General features: G+C 33.6%; 1 protein-coding gene across 10 annotated transcripts in view; it reads left to right on the forward strand.

Annotated features, from left to right (window-relative positions):
* The window catches only part of BPTF (bromodomain PHD finger transcription factor), a 164,580-nt gene that overhangs the window by 69,188 nt on the left and 69,262 nt on the right, over nucleotides 1-26,130 (forward strand). For 7 of the 10 annotated variants that reach the window (XM_037810590.1, XM_037810594.1, XM_037810599.1 and 4 more), the window contains exons 4-9: nucleotides 5,448-5,654; nucleotides 6,168-6,356; nucleotides 17,984-18,172; nucleotides 22,546-22,733; nucleotides 23,583-23,938; nucleotides 24,406-24,537. In XM_037810590.1, the coding sequence (XP_037666518.1) occupies nucleotides 5,448-5,654; nucleotides 6,168-6,356; nucleotides 17,984-18,172; nucleotides 22,546-22,733; nucleotides 23,583-23,938; nucleotides 24,406-24,537 (1,261 nt within the window). The remainder of the gene's footprint in view (nucleotides 1-5,447; nucleotides 5,655-6,167; nucleotides 6,357-17,983; nucleotides 18,173-22,545; nucleotides 22,734-23,582; nucleotides 23,939-24,405; nucleotides 24,538-26,130) is intronic. The other 3 variants (XM_037810591.1, XM_037810595.1, XM_037810596.1) reach the window with 3 other exon arrangements.

The following is a 26,130-nucleotide window of genomic DNA, read 5'->3' on the forward strand; positions in this document are numbered from 1 at the left end:
TCAGGTTTTCTTAGTTTTTACCTAATGTCCTTCTTCTGTCCCATGATTTCTTCTCTCTCTAACTTGCACACTTCCTCAGACTTTCTTTGTTTTTAATAACTGACAATTTTTAGGACTACTGGTCAGGTATTTTGTAGAGTGTCCCTCATTGTAGGATTCTTGGATGTTCTCATGGTTAACCTGAGGTTATTGATTTTGGGGAGAAATGGTGAGGTGCTACTCTCATCATGGTATCAAGATAAGTGCTGTCAACATGAGTTTTTTGGTTTTCTTCACTGTAAAATCACACACATGCACACACACACACATACACGCACACACACCCTTCATACTGTGCTTGTGGGAAGGAAGTCAGTATGTGCAGCCTACACTTAAGGGGTGGGAAGTTATGTGCACCTCTGAGGGCTATTATCTGCTAAATTATTTCATAGAATTTTTCTGCACAGAAGTGTCTGTTCACTCCCCCATTTGTTTACTTCTTCAGTCATTTATTTATATCAGCATGGACTAGTGGATATTTATTTTATACTTTGGGTTATAATTCAGTACTATGTTATTTATTTTATTGCTCCACTCTGCTTTTTTTAAAAAGTAATAAATGTGTATGATATTTTTTAAAAGTTTAAATTGTTCAAAAGAGTATGCAGTTAAAAGTAAATCTCTCTCTTGCTCACAATCTCCCGTCTCACCTTTCCTTTTCCAGAGGAAACCGTTATTACCATTTTTTAAAAATCTTGCCAGAGATACTCTCTGCATATTTAATAAGTATTACCTGTGTTTTCTAATAGTACCTTTTAATTTTAACTTTGATAAAATGATTCGGTAAGATTCTGAAAATGCACTTTATAAAAACTGCCTGGTTCTGCTCTTCTACATAAATTATCTGCCATATTTCTCCCTCTTCGTCTCCCCACTACCCTCTCTCTATATATATGTATGTATATATTATATATAATTAATTTTCCCCATTCTCCATTTACTTAAAAATAGAGTGTTTATATTTAATAAATATATTCAGTTTGGTAATATTGAAACTTGTTCTAACTCAACATCATTGTTCTCTTAAATTCATGCATATTTTTGGAGAATGATAGTCATGCTGACACATATAAATTCAGTTACCACAAATATACTTTATCTTCAGAAGCAAGCAGATTTAGTGACCAAGGACTATGTTTATCCATATTTGGTAGGTGGAAGTATTTTCTCTATTAGACATGTTTAGAAAAATGTGTAATATTTTCATTAGAAAAGTTTTAAATCTTCAGTAGTCTTTGGAGAAGTCAATAATTGTAGTAATGTAATCCCTTTCTCACTCCCTCTCCCCCATACTATAGATCAGATAATAGGGAATGTTATATAATTGTAGTAATGTAATCCCTTTCTCACTCCCTCTCCCCCATACTATAGATCAGATAATAGGGAATGTTATTTAATTTTAACCAGATTACTTCCCCACTTAATTTCCTTCATGAATCAAGGCATTAATATCGACAGATCCCTTCTTTGCTCTCCTGTCTCCTCAGCTTTTAGTGCAATAATAGAGAACCATCTCCAGTACCCTAAAAGGCTCTGAAGAAGTATGTTTTTTTCAAGTATGTTGAGTTAGAAATGTTTTCCAGAGTGATCTTGTCTATGTACGAAATTGTATATGCAGGATCAATCTTAACTAAGTAGAGAAAAAACAAAACAGGAATGGACCATCAAAAATGTTTGGTGGTCTGATATGGGGGCAATGTAAAGAACTAAAAATGTCCAGTATAGGGAAATAGTTAATTTCATGATGCATTGTCATGTGATAGAACACTGTATATTGGAGAATTAAAGTACCATGCCAAAACAATACCTGTCATTGGACACTTTAACTTCCATCCTCTAAATAACCACCTGTGTAAAGAGATCAGCTTTTTTCATTAAAAAATAACCAATTAGCTTTAGAATTGATTTCCTTTTTATATTTTTCTAATTTCCTACGGTGTAATTCAGCATGTAATGTATTTTTTTAAATTGGTTAAACCTTTTTTAGTAGTCAAGAATCTCAGAGAGAGCTTTAAGCTTTAGGCCACAATATGCTAAAAAGCTTGTGTGCTCTGAAACTTCCTTGCAGCCCACATTTACCCTCTTAATATTATATGGAGTCCATTCAAATAATGTTAACTGCACCTTGGATTTAATGATGAGGTCTAGACAAAAAGTTACATATGTATATATTTTTTACATTTCTCCCCCTCCCGCATCCCTCCCTCTCTTTTTTGTTAAGATGCAACCATCGTGGTACTAGAGGAGGAGGGATTTACAAGAGTTGAAAATTAATGGAGAAGAGAAGGGAAAATTAGCATTTTTGAGTACTTATTGTGGGCCAGGTGCTCAACTAGGTGTTTTACAAGCCTTTAATCCGCTCGACAACTTTGTAAGGAGTATATGTAAGGAGTGTATTGTAATAAACAGTCATATGGAAGAATTACTTATTAAAACACCATCCCGTAACTGTTACCTTTATTTGCTCTCTCTGGGAACCAAAATTTTGGCTATGATAGTTTAGGACCACCTAGTTCCGGTAAATACCCATAATAATATCCCAGGGGTATTCCTTAACTTAGGGTATTACAAGATGAAAACAACAGAAATTATTGGGGTTTTGAAAATAGCCAAGAATAATTTCATATAGCATCCTAACCTGTCCTAATGACTTTGACTTGACGTTTCTCACCTCCCAAACAGCATGAATTTTTTCTAATTTATAGCTCCCTGGTTTTTATATATCTATATGTCTGCTTTAGGAGAATTTAACTCTGCTTTTGGTAGTTGAATTTTTCTTTTTCTTTCTTCCCAGTATTTTATAAAATTTTTTGTATATACAGAAAGGTTGAAAGAATTATGTAGTTAATACCCATATAGCCATCATCTAGAGTCTACAATTAACAATTTATTAAATTGTGTTATCACACACACACATATATATATGGTAATCGTGTTTTATAATGCTTTACTTTACTTGATTGAAGGAAGTTTATTTTTGGAATAAATCTTTCTAAGTTAGAGATGGTTTTTAAAACCTGTAGATTGTTTCTGTTTAGTTTTGAAATAATTCATGCAAAATATAGAAAACACATTTATAGAATGTGCATATTTGCTATAGATCAGGTACAATCTAAACTGGTTATTTTTTCTTTCATTCTGTAATGTTTTCATCTCCCCCTCCAGCTCTTTTGGTCTCTTTTTCTTACGGTTATGGTTATGAGTTTTTTTTAACCTAAAACTGGCACACACAGACTGATATATGTAAGTGTTCTTAATGGAGGGTGGGTAAGAAAATAAAATATTTGAAATTAGAACTTTCCTAGAAAATCTCAGATCCGTAGTGTCCTCTCTGTTTTTCATCTAATTTTGATAGTCAAAACATGGTAGTTTTTTTTGTTTGGTTTGTTTGTTTTTTTTAATGTTGTGTGATTCTTATTAAATGGCACTAGGAAAGTAGGGAGACTGTACATTGGTTTGTTAGGAATGGCCAGTGGTTGAAGATCAGGATGTAGCCGTATTTGAAAGTGAGACATAATGTGACTCTAAGAAAAGCAGGTAATTGTTAAATAGATTTTCTTTTTCCAGATAAAAAGTTCTTTCAAAATAGTGATTGAGATAATTTCAATGATAACTTTAGTGTACTTAGCAACAATTAGTGGATGGAGGGTAAATCAGAACTCAAGTCAGGATTTATAGATAGGAAAAAGGATGCAAGGAAGTAATGTAAAAAGAGATCCTGCAGTGACTTGGATGATGGAAGAATTAAAAAAATATGCCATTTGGGATTTTCTTCAGTTTGTAATTACTGTCCTCTAGCTGTTCTTAGATGGTCATATAATCATTGGCTCCAAATTCTTTTAGGAATTAGGAATAGGGAAGGTGATAGAGAGTGTGAGAAATTAACCCCAACCAGCTTAAATGTAATCACTTTATCAGAAGGATCAGTATTTTACAGTGATGACTTTATAAGGCTTTTCTAATCCTGGGAAAAATACTAGATACCTACAATTTAAGAAACACCAACCAAAATGAAGGTAGAAAACAGTTAAACAAAGAAAATGAAAACAAGGGAATACACAAAAAGAAGTACCATGGGTACATGGCATTAAAAATGTTTCTTGTTCACAATCACTGTACGCTGTTGGTAAATTTTGTCCTATGGGGATACAATTCTGAAACTACACCTATGCTAGGATTGAACAGATAACTAAATATATTGTAGATAATGAGAACCTGGTTTCTTACTGTCAGAGAGAGAATTTACAAATAAGCAAGAGAGCCATGCTAGAATGACTCCTTCCCCCCAACACACACACACACACACACACACACACACACACACACACACACACACACACACACACACACAGGTAGATACAGAAATAAATATACCATGGGTTGGTATATGTATAAATACTTATATTTCCTAACTGTCCCTGTTGAGAGAGCCTAGAAGCAGCAACACCAGAGTAGTGAGAAGCAAACCTTGTGCTTAGATCGTAGCTTCTAAATATCATTCTCCAATAAAAAAGAATCAGGGAGTGATGGCAGATTCTAGGACTGGGGCAGAGAAAATATAAGATGAGCCTGGAGTATCTTGTAGTGCTAGAAAGTAAGGACGTTGTATATGGATGGATGGATGGATGGTTGGATGATAGCTAGCTAGCTAGATAGATTTAAACAAAAAAAGAATGGGAGAATGGCCTGTTAGGACACAGGAGCTACTGGAAAGAGCTCCAATTGGCCAAAGCTGGAATAATTCACAGCAAAATTAAAAATGATAGTATTGAAGAATGTGATTAATATCCACAAATCCATACTGCTACATACCCTGTTGTAGTTTCTTTATCCCGTGGTCTGCACCATGCCACAGTATCATTCTGCCCAAGTTCAGAGTGAGCTAAAGCATCTTAGAGACTTTCAGAACAGTAAAGGACTTCAGAGAAAAATGTTGTTTCCAAATGGATCTCTGTTTACTCGTTTTACAGTTGATGAAGTGGAGGCCTGGAGAGGGTAAGTAACTTGCCCAGGGTCACACAGCTAATTCATGTCGGAGTGGTCTCGGATCATGGCTGTCTAGGTTTTGGTCACTGCATCATGCTGTTTTTGTCATATGGCAGAGAATGTGACAGCAATCAATATCAAGTCTCAATTTCAGAAAATAGACTGATTTCTTTCTCTCTTTTTTAAAATAGCAGAGTCTGTAATTAGCATGTATTTTCTAAAAGTGAAGGTAACCAAATTAGTTCTCTAAACAACAAAATTTTATTAATTGTGACCCTTATTTCCTAGTTCTGATGCTTTAAAAATATTTCATTTCATTTAAAATGTTTTATTCTCACTAAGTTGTATTTGAGACTAGCACTTTCAGAACTTTTATATTTGGTGTATATGGAAATAAAATTTGTTATATGTTTTCATTTTAGAAGAAATTTTGGAATCCATAAGAGCCAAAAAAGGAGACATTGATAATGCTAAAAGCCCAGGAGAAATAGAAAAAGACAAGAATGAGACTGAGAATAGTAATTCCAAAGATGCTGAGAAAAGCAGAGACGAGTTTGAAGACCAGTCTCTTGAGAAAGACAGTGATGACAAAACACCAGATGATCATCCTGAGCAAGGAAAATCTGAGGGTAAAAAAAATCATGTGGCTAAAAAGAAATATTTCATAAGTGTTATTTACGAAACCTCCAGTTTTATTAAAATAAAAATGATATTATGATTTCATTTTACAATTCTAAAGAGATTAGGACACACACCACCTTGTAACGTGTAGTAATGATAATGAATTTTATATATTGGTAGATTTACTATGATGATATATTCATACTTTATTTATACTTCCTGGTAGGTTGCCATTTCCCTGTGAGATTTGTTGCTGAAAATTACTATTTTTATGCCAGAATACATACTTCTGCATGTGATAAAATATGTTCATTTTTATATTAAGTACTTAAACATTCCTAATATATTAAATATCCATAATATTTTCTGGATTGTCTACTGCAAAAATGTCTGAGGATCTAATTGCTTCATACTGGCCATAAAATAAAAGTAGGTTTTATGGTAGTTGATAGAGTGTGGCCATTGATCCTAAAGCAGTTTTAAAGAACAGCTTTAAAGTTTTGTTGTGCATTTTGCTGTAGAGCCAACTGAAGTTGGGGATAAAGGTAACTCTGTGTCAACAATTCTTGGCGACAACACAACAAATGCTTCTTCGGAAGAGACTAGTCCCTCTGAAGGGAGGAGCCCCGTGGGGTGTCTCTCAGAAACCCATGATAGCAGCAACATGGCAGAGAAGAAGGTGGCATCTGAGCTCCCCCAGGATATGCCAGGTACAGAGGGCAGTTTATCAATGCCTCTGTAATGGAGGGAATCTTTCCCTTTTGCAGTAAAAGCTGAATGTCACCCAAGACATGAAAGTTTGTGTTCATTCATGCTCTTTGCTTCCAGTACCATCCCTGATTGTTAAATTGTCACTTAACATTTGGAGTTTGAGAAATATTATTACAATGAGAGCTTGCAACTCATGATCTTCATGCTTTTTTAAGTTCTTTTTATCTGTTTTTGTTTAATAGACTTATTTGTATATTTTATCATCAGACCTTAGTGGCAGACAATTTGGTTTTAAATTCTTATATACTAATGGCTCAATGTTGAATTGATCTAACCCTTCAACATCTTTGTATACTAACAAATTAATATTATGTTTGCATGTGCTTGTATAGTTCTTTACAACATTTCAAACCAGAATGTTATAAAAGAAAAACATTGTCATAAAACATTATTGCAATGTATATTTTGACATAAAAATGCAAGCTAACCAGTAATTCTCATTTTAAGCTGTTTTTTAACTTTTTTTTTATTAGAGAAGTTGTATTACAGAAAAATCAAGTAGAAAATAGAGTTCCCATATACCCCCTGCCTCACATGCATACATTTTTTACTCTTATTAACACTTTGAATTAGTGTTTTACCTTTGTTACAGTTGACGGAACAATATTATTATAATTACACTATTAACTGTAGTCCATAGCTTACATGAGGGTTCACTGTATTGTACAGTCCTATCGTTTTTAAAAATTTTTTATTCTTGTAACATGTATACAACCTAAAATTTCCCCCTTTTAATCACATTTGAGTACATAGTTCAGTGGTATTAATTACATCCACAATGTTGTGCTACCATCACCACCGTCCATTACCAAAACTTTTCCATCACTCCAAACAGAAACTCTGTACCCGTTAAACATTAACACCCCATTCTCTATTCTAGCTTCTGCTCTAAGAATTTGTTTAATTATTTCTTTCAGTGAGATCATTACAGAAATTATATGCAAAGTAAGTTGTATCACACCAAGAATGTCATGCCTTTCTTTTTGCCTTTTTTTTAAAAGAGAAAAGAGTTTTATTACAGAAGTAATGTATGCATTTTGTGTGTGTGTGGAATTACCAATTTATTATTGCAGTTGAATCCATTCTTGAGACTATGGTGTTAGAAACATACAATTTTGCAATTTTTATATTTTCTTGGTATATTTTTGATGCTTTTAATATGTAATGACCTTCTTTATTTCAAAGTACTTTTTTTTTAATTAAATTCATTTTTATTGAAATATATTCACATACCATACAGTCATCCATGGTGTACAATCCACTGTTCACAGTACCATCATATAGTTATGCATTCATCACCACAATCTATTTCTGAACATTTTCCTTAAATCAGAAAGAATCAGAATCAGAATAAAAAATAAAAGTAAAAAAGAACACTCAAATCACCCCCCATCCCACCCTATTTTTCATTTAGTTTTTGTCCCCATTTTTCTACTCATCCATCCATACACTAGCTAAAGAGAGTGTGATCCACAAGGTTTTCACAATCACACTGTCACCGCTTGTAATCTACATTGTTATACAGTCGTCTTCAGGAGTCTAGACTACTGGGTTGGAGTTTGATAGTTTCAGGTATTTACTTCTAGCTATTCCAATATTATATGTATTTTTTGAAAAACAAATTAGAAAATTCAAATGAACAAAATAAGGAAATATACACTGACAATCACACCAAAAAGTAAGAATCATACTTTATACCTTGATGGAAATCCGAAAAGATTTTTTTCTTTCTCTAAAAGACTGTCACGTATTTTCAAACTTTCAGTATTTTCATTTGCTTCATTTCATATTGGGAATGTGATTGTTATTGTAAAGTTTTGGGAAGAAGTAGTTAGGCACAAGTAATTGGAAGACTTGCCTTCTAGGTCCACTTCTGCCATTAAGTTAATGACATTTAATCTCTCAGGGCTTCAGTGTTCTGTTTTGTAACATGAGGGATCTTGACAACCAACAGTTGTTCTTGTGTTAACTACTTTTCAGTTGAGTACTTGTATGAGCTGTGTTGCTGAAAACATGAGTATAATGTTAGGCTCTGTGTAGGGGTGTACATGTTGGGGTCCTGAAAAATCATATCAGTAAGGCCACTGTATTTTATACTGGTGAGAGATTCGTCATTAGTATGGAAAAAAGTCTGGAAACGGTGCCATCTGGTGAAATTAATAAAGAAAACTTTTAAGTCTATAAAAGAATAGGCTTGGTGTTTCTTGGTTAGGGGTAGAAATAATGTAATTGACCTCAAATACTTGGGGGATTGATATGAAAGGGGAATTAAAATTATTCTTTGAAGTTTAAGGTATTTTTAAGTCAAATAAGTAGAAATAATGGTAAGAACCTTCTTACAATTAGATCTGTTTTGAAAATAGAAGAAGTAAATTCCCTTTCACATGCATTTAATAAAGACCTGTCATAGGTGATGTCACTAAGAGTCATTCATTGAATGGACTGGAGAACTCAATTCTATAATTCATCTCTACAGTTCAAATCTGTAGGTCCTGTCCAGTTAAAAAAAAATTGCATTTTTCTCACTTCCATATATTCACAGTTAAAAGTTTCAAAGTGGGAGTACTGCCCAAAATAATGTGAAAAATTTCCGTTTTTATTGGAATTATTATTTCTTTAAGAGTAAATACTTTATAAAAAATTCTTTGTCCTTTTAGATTGATCAGTAATTAATGCAAACCTCAGTCTTAACTAGTGGATTTATATGCCCTTTTATTGTTTGGTTTTACACCTGAGTAACTGCTTACATTTTAGCAGTCATTTGCCTTTTAAGCTATGTGATAAATTGTTCATTTGTTATTGGAACAATTTAAGGGAGAAACTGTTATTCTAGTATCTGACTTACATTTTTGAAGAATGCCAAGTGAAATAGTATATATATAAAACATTTAGGATAGTGCCTGACACATATCAACTGCTCCATAAATGTTGAATATTACTATTATTGCTATATATATGAGTCCTTTGAATGAGTAAGAAAGCCTGTAAGTGGGCTAATTGCATTACACGTTTACTGATTCAGTACTTGTTGTCCAACATGATTCTTGTAAATAAAATCCTTTGGAGTTGAACTTTACTGTTCACATGTATTGGCAGAAAATATGTCATGAAAAATCATTTAGTTGAAAACCTGAACCAGGAAGGTTTAAGGAAACTAGAATAGGAACAAATAGCAATTGTCTGTAGCCGGCATCAGAATGGATTTGAGATCATCAACAGCATTAAAGTGCTATACAGCTAAAGATGCTGCCCTTGCAGTAAATTCAAAGCCTAACCATTTAATAACTCTAGACCTCTTCATGGTTAGACTAAAAAAAACAAACATACCTGGAAATGCAGTCTTTTATTATTGTTCCTCTGAAATTGTGAAAAGCATTTTTAAAAACTTATGTTAAAATATCACACCGGTTTTTAAAAAGGAGTTTGATACTTTTAAGAAGTGGATAAGCATTTTAATAGATCTCTGACTTAAGAACTTATGACACAAGAATATATTAGTGGGGATATGTCATTGACCAAAATAGATAAATCTAGGCCCCAGAGGACTTCATTTCTAGTGAGCAAGAGACAGATATAATAATTGAGTTCTGAGCTTCAGGGAAGACTAAAACGTGTCTTTCTGCTTCCTTCTGGTCTTTCTTTCTCTCCTTATATGCTCATTTATTCAAATTTATTCAAGATATTTATTGGTTGCCTACAATGTGCCTGGCAGTGTGCTATCCCTGGACCACTAGCTGTTACCACTGTGGTCAGTGGGTAGGATAGGATGTGCTGTTAGAAGATTTGGTGTGGGAGAATTTTTCTAAGTAGATAAAAACAGTAGCCATGTCAGGAGATACCTGATTTGGTTTCTTTTGTAAACCTTCAGAACATATTTAGAAACATGATGTAATGATTAAAGCTTATCAGTAAAATATACTGTCAGACTGGAAAGTTATTTGGATGGAAAGGTTTTTTAAAAAATTGTATTTATTGTCAAAAGAACAGTATTTTAGGATTTTTTTTATTGTAACATATATATAACATAAAATTTGGCATTTTAACCATTTTATGTGTACAATTCATTGACATTAATTACATTCACATTGTTGTGTTACTTTTTCATCATCCCCAATAGAAACTCTGTACCCATTAAGCTGTAACTGTCTATTCCCCTCTCTTCTCAGCCCCTGGTAATCTCTAATCTACTTAGTGTCTATAAACTTGCTTATTCTAGGTATTTCATATAAGTGGAATCATACAATATTTATCCTTATGTCTCTGGCTTATTTCACTCAACATGATGTCGTCAAGATTCATCCATGTTGTGGCATGTACCTGAACTTCATTCCTTTTTAAGGTTGAGTAATATTCCATTACAGATACCACATTTTAAAAATCCATTCATCTATTAATGGTTACTTGCATTGCTTCTACCTTTTGGCTATTGTGAGTAGTGCTGCTGTGAATATCAATGTACAAGAATCTGTTTGAGTCCCTATGTTCAATTCTTTGGGGTATATTCCTAGGACTAGAATTGCTGGACCATACCATAATTCTATTTTAATTTTTTGAGGAACCAGCTAACTCCACAGGGAAATAGTTTACATTCCTCCCAGCAATGCCTAAGGGTTTTAGTTCTCCACATCCTTACCAACACTTGTTATTTTCCATTTTTAAAAAAAAATCGACATCCTTGTGGTTGTGAAGTGGTGTCTCATTGTGGTTTTGATTTACCTTTTCCTAATGACTAATGATGTTGAGCATCTTTTTATATGTTTGTTAGCCATTTGTATATTTTCTTTGGAAAAATGTTTCTTCAAGTCTTTTGTCCATTTTAAAATTGGGTTGTTTGTCCTTTTGTTGTTGAGTTGCAGGAGTTCCTTATATATTCTAGATATTAAGCCCTTATCAGATATAGGGCTTACAACTATTTTCTTCCGTTCTGTAGATGATTTATTCACTTTCTGGATGATGTTCTTTGATGCACACAAGTTATTTATTTTGATGGAGTTCAGTTTATTTGTTTTGTTTTGTTTTTTAATTTTAAAATTGGTCTGCTTATCCTTTTGGTGTTGTATCTAAGCATACATTGCAAAATCAAAAATAATGAAGATTTTGTCCCATGTTTTTTTCTACAAGTTTTGTACTTTTACCTCATATATTTACATTGTTGATCCATTTTGAGGTAATTTTTATATGTGGGGTAAGGTAGGTGTCCAACTTCATTCTTTTGCTTGTGGAAATCCAGTTTTCCCAGCACCATTTGTTGAATAGACTGTTGTTTCCCCATTGAGTAGTTTTGACAACCTTGTTGAAAATCAATTTGCCATGGCCAATTCTATTCCATTGATCTGTATGTCTGTTTTTATGCCAGTATTACACTGTTTTGATTACTGTAGTTTTTTTTTTTTTTTGATTACTAAGTTTTTTTTGTTTTTTTTTTTGATTACTAAGTTTTTTTGTATGTGTGGTCTTTGATTAGATTTTTTTAATTCAATTTTATTGAGATTATTCACATACCATACAGTCATCCAAAGTGTACAATCAGTTGTTCACAGTACCATTATATAGTTGTGCATTCATTACCGCAATTAATTTTTTTTCAATTTTAGAACATTTTCATTACTCCAGAAAAGAAATAAAAATTAAAAAAAAAACTCAAATCCTCCCATATCCCTACCTCCCCGCCCACTGCGCTATTGACTTATAGTATTGGTATACTACATTTGTTGCTGTTGATGAAAGAATGTTAAAATATTACTCACTGTAGTACATAGTATGCAACAGGGACATTTTTCCCTATATATCCCTCCATTATTAACTTCTAGTTATAGTGTCATACATTTGTTCTAGTTCATGAAAGAAATTTCTAATATTTGTGCAGTTAATCACCTACATTGTCCAGCACAAGATTCACTGTGTTTTACATTCCCATGTTTTAACCTCCAGTTTTCCTTCTGGTGACATACATGACTCTAAATTTCTCCTTTCCACCACATTCACACACCATTCAGCACTGTGTTATTCTCACAATAATGTGCTACTGTCACCTCTGTCCATTTCCAAATGCTCAAGTTCAACCTAGTTAAACATTCTGTTCACAATAAGCAACTACTCCCCATTCTTTAGCCTCATTCTATATCCTGGGAACCTATATTTCATGTCTGTGAGTTTACGTATTATAATTAGTTCATATCAGTGAGATCATACAATATTTGTCTTTTTGTGTCTGACTTATTTCACCCAATATAATGTCCTCAAGGTTCATCCATAAACCCGTTTTTTTTTTTTTTTAAGACGGTTTTGTTCACACATCATACATTCCATCCTAAGTAAACAATCGATGGTTCCCTGTATAATCATGTAATTATGCATGTAGTAAGTTTTGAAATCGGGAAGTTTGAGTCCTCCAACTTTGTTCTTTTTGAAGATGGTTCTGGCTTTTTTGGGACTTTGGGAATTCCATGTGGATTTGAGGATTGGCTTTTCTGTTTCTGTAAAAAGGGCATTGGATAAGGGACAGGACTCCCAGGGATGAGCCTAGCCCTGACATCATGGGATTGAGAATGCCGTCTTGACCAAAAGGGAGATAAATGAAACAAAATAGTTTCAGTGGCTGAGAGGTCTCAAATAGAGTTGAGAGGTCAATCTGGAGGTTATTCTTATGCACTATATAGATATTCCTTTTTAGTTTCTGATATATTAGAATAGCTAGAATAGCTAGAAGGAAATATCTGAGTCTGTTGAATGGTAATCCAGTAGACTCGACTCTTGGTGATAATTGTATAATTATATAACTTTCATTGTGGGACTGTTGATAGTGAAAACCTGGTGACTGGCACTCCCTTTAACCAGTGTATGGGCAGATGAGTAATAAAATAAAGACAAAATATATATAAATAATAGGGGAGGCAGGTAAGGGATATGGGACGATTTGGGTATTCTGTTTTATGTCTTTTTTTATTTTTTTAAATTTTTTTCTTTATTTTGGAGTAATGAAAGTGCTCGAAAATTGAATGTGGCAATGAATGCACAACTACATGGTGATACTGTGTGCCATTTATTGTATACTTTGGATGAGTTATATGGTGTGTGAGTGTATCTCAATAAAATTGCATTTAAGAAAAAAGGGTGTTGGGAATTTGATAGGAATTGCATTGAATCTGTAGATTGTGCTTGGTAATATTAACATCTTATCAGTATTCTTCTAATCCATGAACATGGGGTGTCCTGTTTATTTAGGTTGACTTTAATTTCTTTCAGCAGTGTTTTGTAGTTTCAATTTCCAAGTCTTTTTCCTCTTTGTCGAATTTATTCCTAGGAATTTTATGCTTTAGATGCTATTATGGGAATGAAATACTTTTCCTTAATTTCGTTTTGGATTGTTCATTGCTGGTGTATAGAAATTCTACACAACTGATTTTTGTATATTGTTCTTGTACCGTGTAATTTTTTTATTCAATTTTCTTGAGATATGTTCACATACCATACTGTCATCTGAAGTGTACAATCAATTGTTCACAGTACCATCATATAGTTGTGCATTCACCACCCCAATCTATTTTTGAACATTTCCTTGTACCAGAAAAAGTGAAAATAAGAAAAAAATAAAGTTTCTGTAGAGTCTTTGGGGTTTTCTATATATAGAATCCATGTCATCTATGATTATATTAGTTTTTGAAGGTTGACCCAGTCTCAAATTCCTGGAATAAATACAAATTGTTTGTCATCTGTTTTCCCTCTTACATACTGTTACATTGATTTTTGTTAATATTTTGTTTTCATGAATGAGATTGCGTTATTGTCCTTCTGTAGTAATGTCCATGTCAGGCTTTGGTATATCAGCAGGATAGAATTACTGCTATCCCACGTATTTATGAGGCTGGCCTAGGTCTGTCTTTTCTTTCTGGAAGAGTTTGTGTGGGCTTACGTTATTTATCCCTTAAATGTTTACTGAATCCATCTGGTCCTAGAATTTTCATTGTGGGGAAGTTAGTTGTGGGTTTCATGTCTTTAGTAGGTAGAGGGCTTTTCAGATATTCTGGGGTTTTTTCCTTTTGTCAGTTTTGGGCAGTTGCATTATTCTAGGAATCTTCCTGTTTTGTTTAAACTTTTAAATTTGTTGGCATAATAACATCCTCTTTAATTTCTACTGGACCTGTACTGATGTTCTCTTTCTTTCAATCTTTAAATTGGTTATTTGTCCCTTCTTTTATTCTTAATCATATCCTGAGGCTTTTGTGTCGTTTTGCCATGACACTAATAGTCTTAGATAGCTTCCTTGCTTTCTGGCAGAATAAGATGCGTGAGGCTTTTCTTATACATCTCCTACTCTATACCTGGAATCAGTTGTTCTTCCAAGAAGCCCTGGCTCCCTTTTAGCAGGGAATGGTATTTAGATACCATATTCTCAGCCCTAACTTACTTATTATTAGTGGGCTCTCATGGCCTCTGGGCCTTTATAGTGGTAGAGTTGGAAAATCCGTATTTTTGAAAAGAAAAATTATGAGTTCATACTGACATTTCAAATTCAGATTGAGGAGTGTGCATACTTAATTTCTTTGTTTTTATACTTGTGTCTCTTTCCCCTTATGCTGAAAGCCGTAGTCCCTAACAGTAGTAACTTAATTATATATTTGCTTTACCCTGATATGAGGTTCATATTCTTGTGTGCATTAATAATAACAGTATTATTATGAAATGATTTTATATTCAATAGTAATTTCATAATAATATAAAAATTATCGCTGACTCTGACTACTGAATAACATTTAAGTGTTTTTGTAGTTCTTTATTTGTCCATATACTTTATTTCCAATAAAGATATGCAGTCAAAATAATGTATTCCAGAATCCCTTGAAATAATTCTTTTTCACCTTGCGGTTGTGCCACATACTCAGTATAATTTAGGTTCATCTGTTTCCATTTGTTTTCAGTTTTTAGGGATTATGTTTCTAACTTTAATTTTTTGAACATGTAGAACTTTATGTGGTTCCAAAGTCAAAACTTACATAACTAGAAATATTCAGAGGATTTTCATTTCTATCCCTTTTCTCTTTAGGCAGCCTTTACCTTCCCTTCTCTTATAGGTAGCCATTTGTGTTAGTTTTTGGTCCTCTTTCCAGTGTTGTTTTTTTTTTTTTTTTAATAAGAGCAAAATATATCCATAAATTTGTATTTCCTCCCTTTCTTACACAAAAATTAGTATACTGTAAATACTGTTCTGTACCTTTTTAAAATATTTAATCTTGGAAATCATTTCATATCTGGATACAGTGATTTCCTCAATCCTTTTATGGCTGCATGATTTTCCATTGTATGTTCCATCTTTTATTCAACTGGTCCCATTTTGTTTGTTTGTGTCTAGTCTTTTGCCATTATAAATAATGCTGCAATGAATAGCTGTGTAGATAAGTAATTTAGTAATTTTGTCAGTGTGTTCTGAGATAGATTTCTGGATGTAGGATTAGTAGATTAAAGATAAATGCATATGTAATTTTTCTAGAGATTATTGATTCCCTTTTATCCATGTTCCATTTTGCATTCCCACAAGCAGTGTGTAGGAGTGCCTATTAATCCACTGCTTCTCCTCCTGAATATATTGTTAAACTTGGATTTTTGATAATCTGATAGCTGAGAAGTAGTTTTTTCATATAGTTTTATTTTGCATTTCTTTAGTTTGAATGAAGTAAAGCGTATTTCCACATGTTTAAAGGTCATTTTCATTTATTTTATGACTTGTCTGTTCATATATTTTCCTGTTTTTCTGTTAGGTTGTGGAGTTTTTTCCCCTCAAAAAAATGTTTTAGGAACTTATTATATATTAGACTTCATGATACAATGTCAGTAACTCTTTAATATAGGTGATTGATTTAAAGAGTATCTTATTAGTGGCAAAACTGATATGGTAGTCTCTTAATTTCTGAATTACTATGGAAGGACTTAGGCTTTTAGTTTATGGCAGTGTTAATTTTAGTATACTTATAGGAACTATGCTCTTAGTGATATCATATTTCCTGTAAGTTAATAATCACTTTTGGGTGTTACCTTTTAGTTAATTTGGGGGCATAAAATTCAGATAGAAAAATTTAAAGATCAATAATCCTGTTTAATTCTACTTTTTGAATATTTTTGAAGAGGGAGACATTATCTCAACAAAACCACTTTTTTTAAATGCAATTTTATTGAAATATATTCACACACCATATCATCCATCCAAAGTATACTGTTAATGGTTCACAGTATCATCTTATAGTTGTGCATTCATCGCCACAATTTTAGAACATTTTCATTACTCCAAATTTGAAAAAAATAAGAGGTAAAAAAGAACACCCAAAACATCCCATACCCCTTGTCTCCCCTTCCCTCCCGTTATTTATATTTTTTGTCTTTATTTTATTACTCATCTGCCCATATACTGGATAAAGGGAGTGTCAGTCACAAGGTTTTTACAATCACACAGTCCCACTATCAAAGCTGTATGGTTATACAATCATCAAGAATCAAGTCTACTGAATTACAGTTCAACAGATTCAGGTATTACCTTCTAGTTATTTTAATATGCTAGAAACTAAAAAGGAATATCTATATAACAAATAAGAATAACTTCCAGAATGACCTCTTGACTCTTTTTTAAATCTCTTAGCCACTAAAATTTTATTTTGTTTCGTTTCTTTTCCCTCTTTTGGGCAAGAAGACATTTTTAATCCCACAGTGCCAGGGCCAGGCTCATCTGTGGGAGTCAAGTCCCACGTTGCCAGGGAGACTTACACCCTTGAGAATCATACCCCATGTAAGGGGGAGGCTAGTGAGTTTATTTGCAGAGTTGGCTGGGAGAGAGAGGCGATAATCTGAGCCACAAACTCTGGGGGTGACTGGTAGGCATAATTATAAGTGGTCTTAGCTTCTCCTTTGCAGGAGTAAGTTTCATAAGGTCAAGCCCCAAGATCAGGGGCTTGGCTTATTAAGTTGGGGGTCCCTAATGCTTCTCTAAGTGGGGAAGTTTAATATTTCTACATTTCCCCTCAGTCCTTCAAGGGGTCTTTGCAAATACTTTTTTATTTTCTGCTGAAAATCTCTGTGATGTATCAGGGTATTACATTTACTTGTACAGAATGACAAGGTCTCATTCTCTATTCTAGGTTCCATGTAATTATGTTGTTTAAATAAAGTGATTTTGCAGATTAAATTAGGTAGTTTGCTACAAAGAATATAAATTTTGTACCACATGCACATCTCTTAGATAGCACTCAACAAAACCACTTTTGCAGTATCTGGTACACCCCAAGTTTTGTGAGGTAGTTGTGTCACTGCTTATCTTCAGCTCTAGGATATCTGAAAAATTGTCTGCTTTGTACTGAATAGACTATGATGATGAGTCAGCAAGTTAATTGACTGGGAGACTTAAATAACTCATAGAATGCTGCTAGCAAATTTAGTTTCATTTGTTAAATTATTCATACATGAGTAGCTTTTTTTTTTTAATCTAGTTTTGTAATGAAACTCTAAAACATATGTCTTTGCTGACAATTAGTTATTTTTTATTTGATTTCCAATTTAAAAATTGGGTATTCTATTTTTCTAGAAGAACCTAACAAGACAAGTGACAGCAGTAACACTAGTGCTACCACTACCTCCATCCAGCCTAATCTGGAAAACAGTAACAGCAGCAGTGAATTAAATTCTTCTCAGAGCGAATCTGCTAAGGCAGCTGATGATCCTGAAAATGGAGAAAGAGAATCCCATACACCTGTCTCTATTCAAGAAGAGATAGGTAAGAATACACTTCATGCATTAAAGGGAGCTTTTTCATATTTTTATTTTTTTTTAAGTTTGTTGTGGGGGTGGGGAGAATTAGATTTTCCTTTTTTTTTCTTTTTATCTTTTTTTTTTTTAACGCAGATATCACTTGCACTCATTGTTTTTGTTTAAAAAAAAACAAAAGCACACAGAGCTAAATATAGAAGTCCCTTTCAGACCCCCTCCCCAAAGGGAACCACCATCAGAGTTTGGTGTAAAACATTTTAGTTCTTTCTCCATTCAGTTACATTCATGTATGTACATTTACAAAAAATTTTTTTTACATAAATGGGATCATTCTTCATGTATTGTTCTGCATCTTGCTTTTTTCACTCAGTAATATATGTAGGGGATCTTTTCATGTTATAAATGGAATTCATTCTTTTTAACTGCTGCATGATACTCTACAATATGGATGAAGTATAATTCATTTGCTATATCTCTATTATTGGCTGTTAGACTGTTAATAATTTTTTCATTACTACAAATAATGGTGCTTTATAACATCCTCAACATACATACATCTTTGTGTACTTGGGTGTAAGTATTTTTTTTGTCAGGATAGAAACAGGAACTGGAATTGCTGAGTTCCAGATGGTAGGTACATTTAAAAATATTGATGGCTTCTGCTAAATTGTACATGAAGAGGGATTTATATCAATAATTTACATATTTATTTTTCTATACCGTCACCTAAATTCACCGTTACCAATCTCTTAAATTTTGGCTAATGGTGAAAAGTATTTCATTTAAAATTTGCATTTCCCTTGTTACTAATGTGGTTGAGCTGCTTTTCACAAATTAATTGAACTTCCTATGAATTGTTTATTCAAGTCTTTTGCTCATTTCTTCCTACTGATTTTTGATATTTTTCTTAATGAGTTGGAGGGATGCTTTATGTGTCTTAGATTTTGCATATATATTCATTTAGTCATTGCTTATTTTTGACTCCTTATATTGTCTTATACAGAAACTTTTACGTTTTTTAGAGTTAAATTTATCTGTCTTTTTCTTTGGAGTTTTTGGATTTTATGACTTACTAAGGACGACCATTCCTATGCCAAGAACATAAATATATTTTATCATAATTTCTTATAAGACTTATTTAACTTGTTTTTAGTCCATGTGGAGTGTAATTTTGTGTATGATATAAGGGAGAGATCTGTTTTAACTAGGGCTTTTTCGATTGCACACACCCAAACCAGTTTAAACCAGCTTAAGTGAAAGGGGATTTATTAGCTCATGTAATTGGAAGTCCAAGCCATGTTAAGGCACAGCTGGACGCAGGTATCAAAAATCTTTCTGCTGCCTCTCTTTCTCTCTTACCTTTTAAATTTGCATATGTTTGTGTGTTAATTTCATTCTCTCCCAATACAGACAGGCTTTTTCCAAGTGGCAGGGAAGATGACAGCAGTTTGTATTCATATCTTTCCAAGGTCTGTGATCCAAAGGCAAGGCCCCAACTCCTGCTCCAAATCAAAAGTCCTTGAGGAAGAGATTTGAGTGGCCTATCTTGGATCATATTGTTCCCATCCCTGTGGCCAGGGCAGGCAAGGTATTATGATTGATAGCTCCAGCAAAAGTATGTGATTGGAGTGGGATTAGGAGTGGTTCTCCAAAGAAAGAGGGATGCTACAAAGACAGAAAACAGTAAATATCCATCATTTGACCCTTGGGTAGCTCAGCACATTCCTCTATATTCATATTTGTTCCCATATGTTCATTTCAAAAATGTTTCTTCTTCCTAACATAATGCAAAGATCTCACAACTGAAAACTTTTCCAAAAGCCTCTTTTCCAAAATTTTATATGGTAATTGTAACTGGAGCCAAATCTAGGATTTCTGTGTGTTGTGTTTTACTCTTGATCCGGTCCAGATGTAGCTCATGTGGATTTCACAAACCATGAGCCAAATGATAAATTTAACCACCTGTGACACTCCTGGTAGAGGGTGCTCTTTGCCTAATCCAGGTGCTTCTGGTTATCTGGGAGGATGGCTGTGGATGAGAGGCAAGAAGAGCATGGGATGTTTCCACTTCTGGAGACCATTCTGCTTTAGACATCTAGTTCCTGATGGCTGTTGTCTGGGGGGGATTGCCAGGGATTTGTTGTAGGATTGAATAATATGTCCTAGTTTGGCAGATTTTGGCATTTTTTCTGGCAATAGCACCTTGTAGATTTGTAAGTATCCAGCTAGTACCTAAATGCCCAGAAACTGAGATTAGCATCTTTGAAGGTGAAACTCCTCAGTCCCCAGTTTATCTGCTTAGCAAGCCACTAGCTGTAGCCCTCAGTTGAATAGAGGCTGTCTACATTTCTGCCTCCTGACCTCATTAAACAGTTAGCTTCAGGGGTAGGGTAAAGCAGGTCTGTACTCAGGCTCCATGCTGCCTAGTAGTGATTTTATAACAACAGGAATTGTGGCCTTTGGGCAGAGGATTTTGGCAAGGACCTCCACTCAACTGTATTCCTTTTCTCTGTCGCCTTAAAGGTTTTATCCCCCAGGGATGAGTTTTCTGCCTTCTAGGTCTTATTTGCACTAAATTTAGCAAGGGGGCAAAGGATTGACTCAGCAATATTGGATTGTTGGCTCTAAATTGAGGGATTTCTTTTATATAAAGCTCTGTGCTTCTGTCTTTCTGCTTTCAGGAAGTCCAGCATAGACCAATGGTGCCTGTAAGTCTTTATTGCCACACTTTATAAGAAGTAGCCACCATAGTTCAGTATCCTGGCATTTTACTATGTTCAGCCTACAAAAAATTCCAGCTTGCATAGACTCATGGTCTAAGTTCCAAAAGAAAATTGTTGACAGTCTGATCAATTGCTTTGCTACCATACAGTGAATGTTACTTAGCTTTCCAGCCTGGGTAACAAAATATGCAGCACCACCACCCCATCTTGAATTAGTCAGTGCCCTATATTGGGGTCAAAATCTTAACAGTCTTGGTTTTTAGAATTTTGTTTGCAAGTGACAGAAATTCAACTAAAAACTTGCTTTAAACCAAAAATGAATTTTATTGGCTCATGCAGTTGAGAAGTCCAGGGGTGGTAAAAGCCTCTGGCACATTATTGGATCCAGGAAGCCAGTTGAGGTTATCCATATCTCTTTTTCTAACTTTTCCTGTTTCATATTTTTTTTCTTTCTGTGATAGGCTTATAGTCTCCTGTTATTAAAGGTTTTCTCCATGTTGTGGGAATTATAGTAGTTAATCTCTAATTTATACTCTTCCTACTCACTAGTACAAAAAGCAAGGACCCTTCCTCCATCTCTAGATTTTTAATATTGGATTAGGATGTTGAGTGACTTGGGCCACATATAGCCAGTCATGGGACAGTCACTGTGGCCAGCCAGTGGAGTATTCTTTCTGGCCAAGCTGGGTCCCATTGCCCACCCCAAAGGGACAGGATGCTTAATTTGCAGTCCTGGAATAATCATATGACTGAAGGGGGTAGGAAGCATCTCCCCAATGGAAAGAAGGGGTTGAACAGATAAAATTAACAAATCTTTAATTTGCTAAATGATCATAACTTTTTTCTTCGTAAATTGATGGCCGGTTTTCCCAGTTCCATTTTTTCCCTACTTACGTAACATGTCAGTCTTAAAATGTATAATATAATAAATTTTCTGTTTGTCCTTTTATTTGCCAGTGGAAAATGGATGGTAATGTGAGAGTTTTAGAGTGTATAGAAATTTTCAGCCAAAGTGAGAGTCATGAGTACATACAGCAGAAATTACTTCTGGGCAGTTAATTTTGTCATTTTAAAATGAAGAGATTATGAAAATATGAGAGGTCTTTATTAGATTAAAAAAATGGGTTTAGTTGATTTTACATTAATAAACATACACGGCTAATTACCTAGATTCAGATAAGGAAAGTGTTTATAAGTTGTGTTCATAAGCTCAAAACTATCAGGTATTTAAACAGAATTTCAGTGGAAATCTTTCTAAAATTAATTATATCCTTTTCTTTTTATACAGAAGACTACATAGAATGTATAAGGTGACATTTTTATTAATGCACATTTTAAGTTACACTCTTGGTTACTTGTGAATTTGTAGAAGCCTTTCCTATTTTCCTAATATACGAGCTTTGAAACTAGATAACCTAGAATGTTTGAATTTTCTGTAAAATAATAAATGATTCATAGTGTAGTTCTGGGATACTTTCTTGTAAGTAAAACACTTAAATATTAATTACATTTGCTCTGGCCATTCAAGGGTTTTTCCATTTACTTTCTGGATCTTAAATGTATACCAGATAGGAGTTTTAGATAAATTCGGTATTATTGTTATAAATTAGCTGCCAGCTGTCAGGAATTACTTTGTGACTTTTCCATTTGGTAACAGGTGATTTCAAATTAGAGAAGTCTAATGGGGAAAGAAGTGAGTCTCCTGGAGCTGGAAGAAGTACATCTGGTTCAACTCGAATTATCACCAGATTACGGAATCCAGATAGCAAACTTAGTCAGCTGAAGAGCCAGCAGGTGGCAGCTGCAGCCCATGAAGCAAATAAATTATTTAAGGAAGGCAAAGAGGTGTGTTCTTTCTGTTTAAAAAAACAGTCTTTAGAATGTGAAATAATTTTAATTACCAAACCTTAAAAACAAGGGCAGAAAGTTTGTAGACCTACTATTGAGTTTTATTTTCCCTACTTGCAAGTAGTGGGTACCAGAATTTTAAAGTGTTAAGTTTATATCATGATAAGTATAATTGTGTACCCAAATTTCATGCATAGAAATGCTGTAAATGGATGGTATACTTTGTCACTACATGGTCAGTTTTATTGTAGATAATTCTAAAGATCTAGAGACTCATTTTGCTTACATGCTAATGAGTGGGCTGTTTGTAGGCTTTATCAAAGGACTGTAGGTGATTTTGTGCTCAGTTACAGCTATGAACACTTTCAAAAATTATGATCAGTTTGGAAATGCTGTTTTAAAGAAACCATGAGCTCTTTGATTGAAGCTGGAATAATAAAAGGAGCGGAAGAAAAAAATATGTTTAGGAATATATATTTTGGAGGATAGTACATTTAATGTCCTCTCTTTTCCCCCAAAATATATGTTACTAGCTTGAAATAATGATAGGTGAATGATTTGCATATATAGTTCCATGTGTGTATTCGAGATATGTGAAAATACTTAATAGTGTGTGACATATAATAGGTACTTAATATATTTAGTTTTTTTGTTTTTGTTTTTTTTCTTTTTGTGGGCATATCTTTGTTATTTAATTATAAACAATTAGCTTTCAAGCTTTAACAGGCCTGTTGTAGCTTGTATACTTTACTTGGAATGATTAATTACAAATTGTTAAAAGAAAGGTGTTCAGACAAATTTACATCTTTGATATAAATAATGGAGTCTTTTTATTTTCTTGGTTAGGTTCTGGTAGTTAACTCTCAAGGAGAAATTTCACGGTTGAGCACCAAAAAGGAAGTAGTCATGAAAGGAAATATTAACAATTATTTTAAATTGGGTCAAGAAGGGAAGTACCGTGTCTACCACAATCAATACTCCACCAATTCATTTGCTTTGAATAAGCACCAGCACAGAGAAGATCATGACAAGAGAAGGCATCTTGCACATAAATTCTGTCTGACTCCAGCAGGAGAATTCAAATGGAATGGTTCTGTTCATGGGTCCAAAGTTCTTACCATATCTACTCTGAGACTGACTATCACCCAATTAGAAAACAACATCCCTTCATCCTTTCTGCATCCCAATTGGGCTTCACACAGGTAAAGGAAACCAAGATTAATTTACTGTTGTAAACATACTAAATATATATGAAACTGTTATTAGAGGAGTACACTTTACAATGTCGTTACCAATGAATTGCATGAAGTCACTTTTGTCAGCAGTGAGAAGTTTAGAGACATGAGTGTGTTTTTAAGTTATGAACTAGCACTAGCATTTTATTTCTATGAAGCAGAGTCTCTATCCCTGGAATGAAGTGGAGGCCAGAGAAAGTAGAGGAACATTATAGAAAGTTTAAGGAGTTGGAGAACTAAATGGCCTCCAGGATTCCTTCCAAAGTTCGAACTTTTATGATTCTGTGAGGTAGAAACTTCCACTAGAAGTGTATTTATACGTGCTTAGCCTAGAAATGTATGCACTATAAAATACATTATAAATTAAAGCTGTTACGGTTTTAATTTAAGATCAACCAAGTGAAATAATTTCTTTATTTTCCTCTGAAATGTAGGGCAAACTGGATCAAGGCAGTTCAGATGTGTAGCAAACCCAGAGAATTTGCTTTGGCTTTAGCTATTTTAGAGTGTGCAGTTAAACCAGTTGTGATGCTACCAATATGGCGGGAATCTTTAGGACATACCAGGTAAGTGAATTCTGAGCCTTGTTAATGTTGAATATTGGTTTCTCTTTTGAAATATTAGTTAATTAATAATGGCAATTACTGTATTTAAGATATAATAAAGGCTTATATTAAAGGCTTAACCCTTCTTGGCCTCATTTTCCTCTTCTGTAAGATATAAATATTGTTGAATATTAGTTTTTATTTATAACATAGGATCATAAGGAAGATCAAATGATATCAGGTATATGAAAATGAAAGATATTTTCTAAAGTAAAAAGTATTTTTATTGAATGGAAAGGGCACTCATTTTTTAAATATCTATTTTAAAATAAGTGCTATGCTTAGAGTTAAGCATCTAGCCAAAGATCATGCAGCTTCTAAATGGACCTTAACTTCAGCAGATGATTAAAAATTAGAAAAATAAGTTTTGTGACTTGAATCTAATTTTTAGCCCTAATAGGTTTGTTTTTAACTTGAATTAGTCTTTTTGAAAAGTTATTATTATAAAACTATAAGCTATGGTAAAAGATTAAAATATTATTCAAGGGTGAAAAGTTAAGACCAATGCTACCTTCCCCACCATGATTTTTTTAATATAAATATATTTTATATGTTTTCTATATTTGTCTTTTATTTTATAATACAAAAGTTTTTAAGTAAATTTATATTGACCCACCAAAGAAAACTGGGAGCAACCCTCATCTTCTAAGAGTTGCTCTCAGTTTTCCTTGGTGTTTTCCCCACAAATCTTATCAGTAGTGCCTTTTTTTTCCTCTCTCTTCACCCTTCTGTTTTGAATATAATTGCTGCTACCCATAGAGACTTCCTTAAATGGAATAGAGTTAATTCTTAGGATTAAAAAAGAAGAGTTAAATGCTTCCAAATTCATGTCACTGGAGAGGAGAGCTAGATGGCACACCTTTATTCTACTTCTCAACACTTCCTTTCAGTTTTACCAGAGTAGAACCAGGAAGGAGTCAGAGGCAGTTGGAGGCCATATTCTTTGTAGTTCTGTTGTTCCTTCTCACATATTGCTCCAGACTTGTCCAAAACCATTCTGTCCCAACATTCCCATATTTATTGATCATCCTGAAACTTGTATTGATTGAACAAGAAGCCTTGTCTCTGGTGATTGAGATTAATTCTTTGAGAACTAAAGCTAAGCTACATGTTGATCAATAAAATTTCCCATAATTAAATGTAATATAAAATTGATAATACCTTTTATACGTTTGTTGTTAAACATTATGCATTTTAATGAAAGATGGAGTTGTATTTTTTTTGAAATCCAGGTATTTCTTTCCTTCCTGGTTTGTCATTATGACTAATCTCCTGATAAACATGTTCCTTAGAGTTATAAAACTATAATTGTGGCATATATGAAAGAACCCTTTTTTAATATGACATGAGGTAAAATAGAATACATATTTTAAAACAACTAGAAACCATGATTCAGTTATGCAAAATATACAATTGGATGTCCATTTCTGACAATATGGTCAATTATCAGGTGATAAATTCTAAGGAAATATTTAGAAACTCAAAGATTTTATTTATAATGATGTTTGTTTATTGTGATAATAAAGCTTTTAGAGCAGTCTAAATCTATAGTAG

This window comes from Choloepus didactylus, chromosome 18 (genome assembly GCF_015220235.1).
Source record: "Choloepus didactylus isolate mChoDid1 chromosome 18, mChoDid1.pri, whole genome shotgun sequence".
NCBI classification, from domain to species: domain Eukaryota; kingdom Metazoa; phylum Chordata; class Mammalia; order Pilosa; family Megalonychidae; genus Choloepus; species Choloepus didactylus.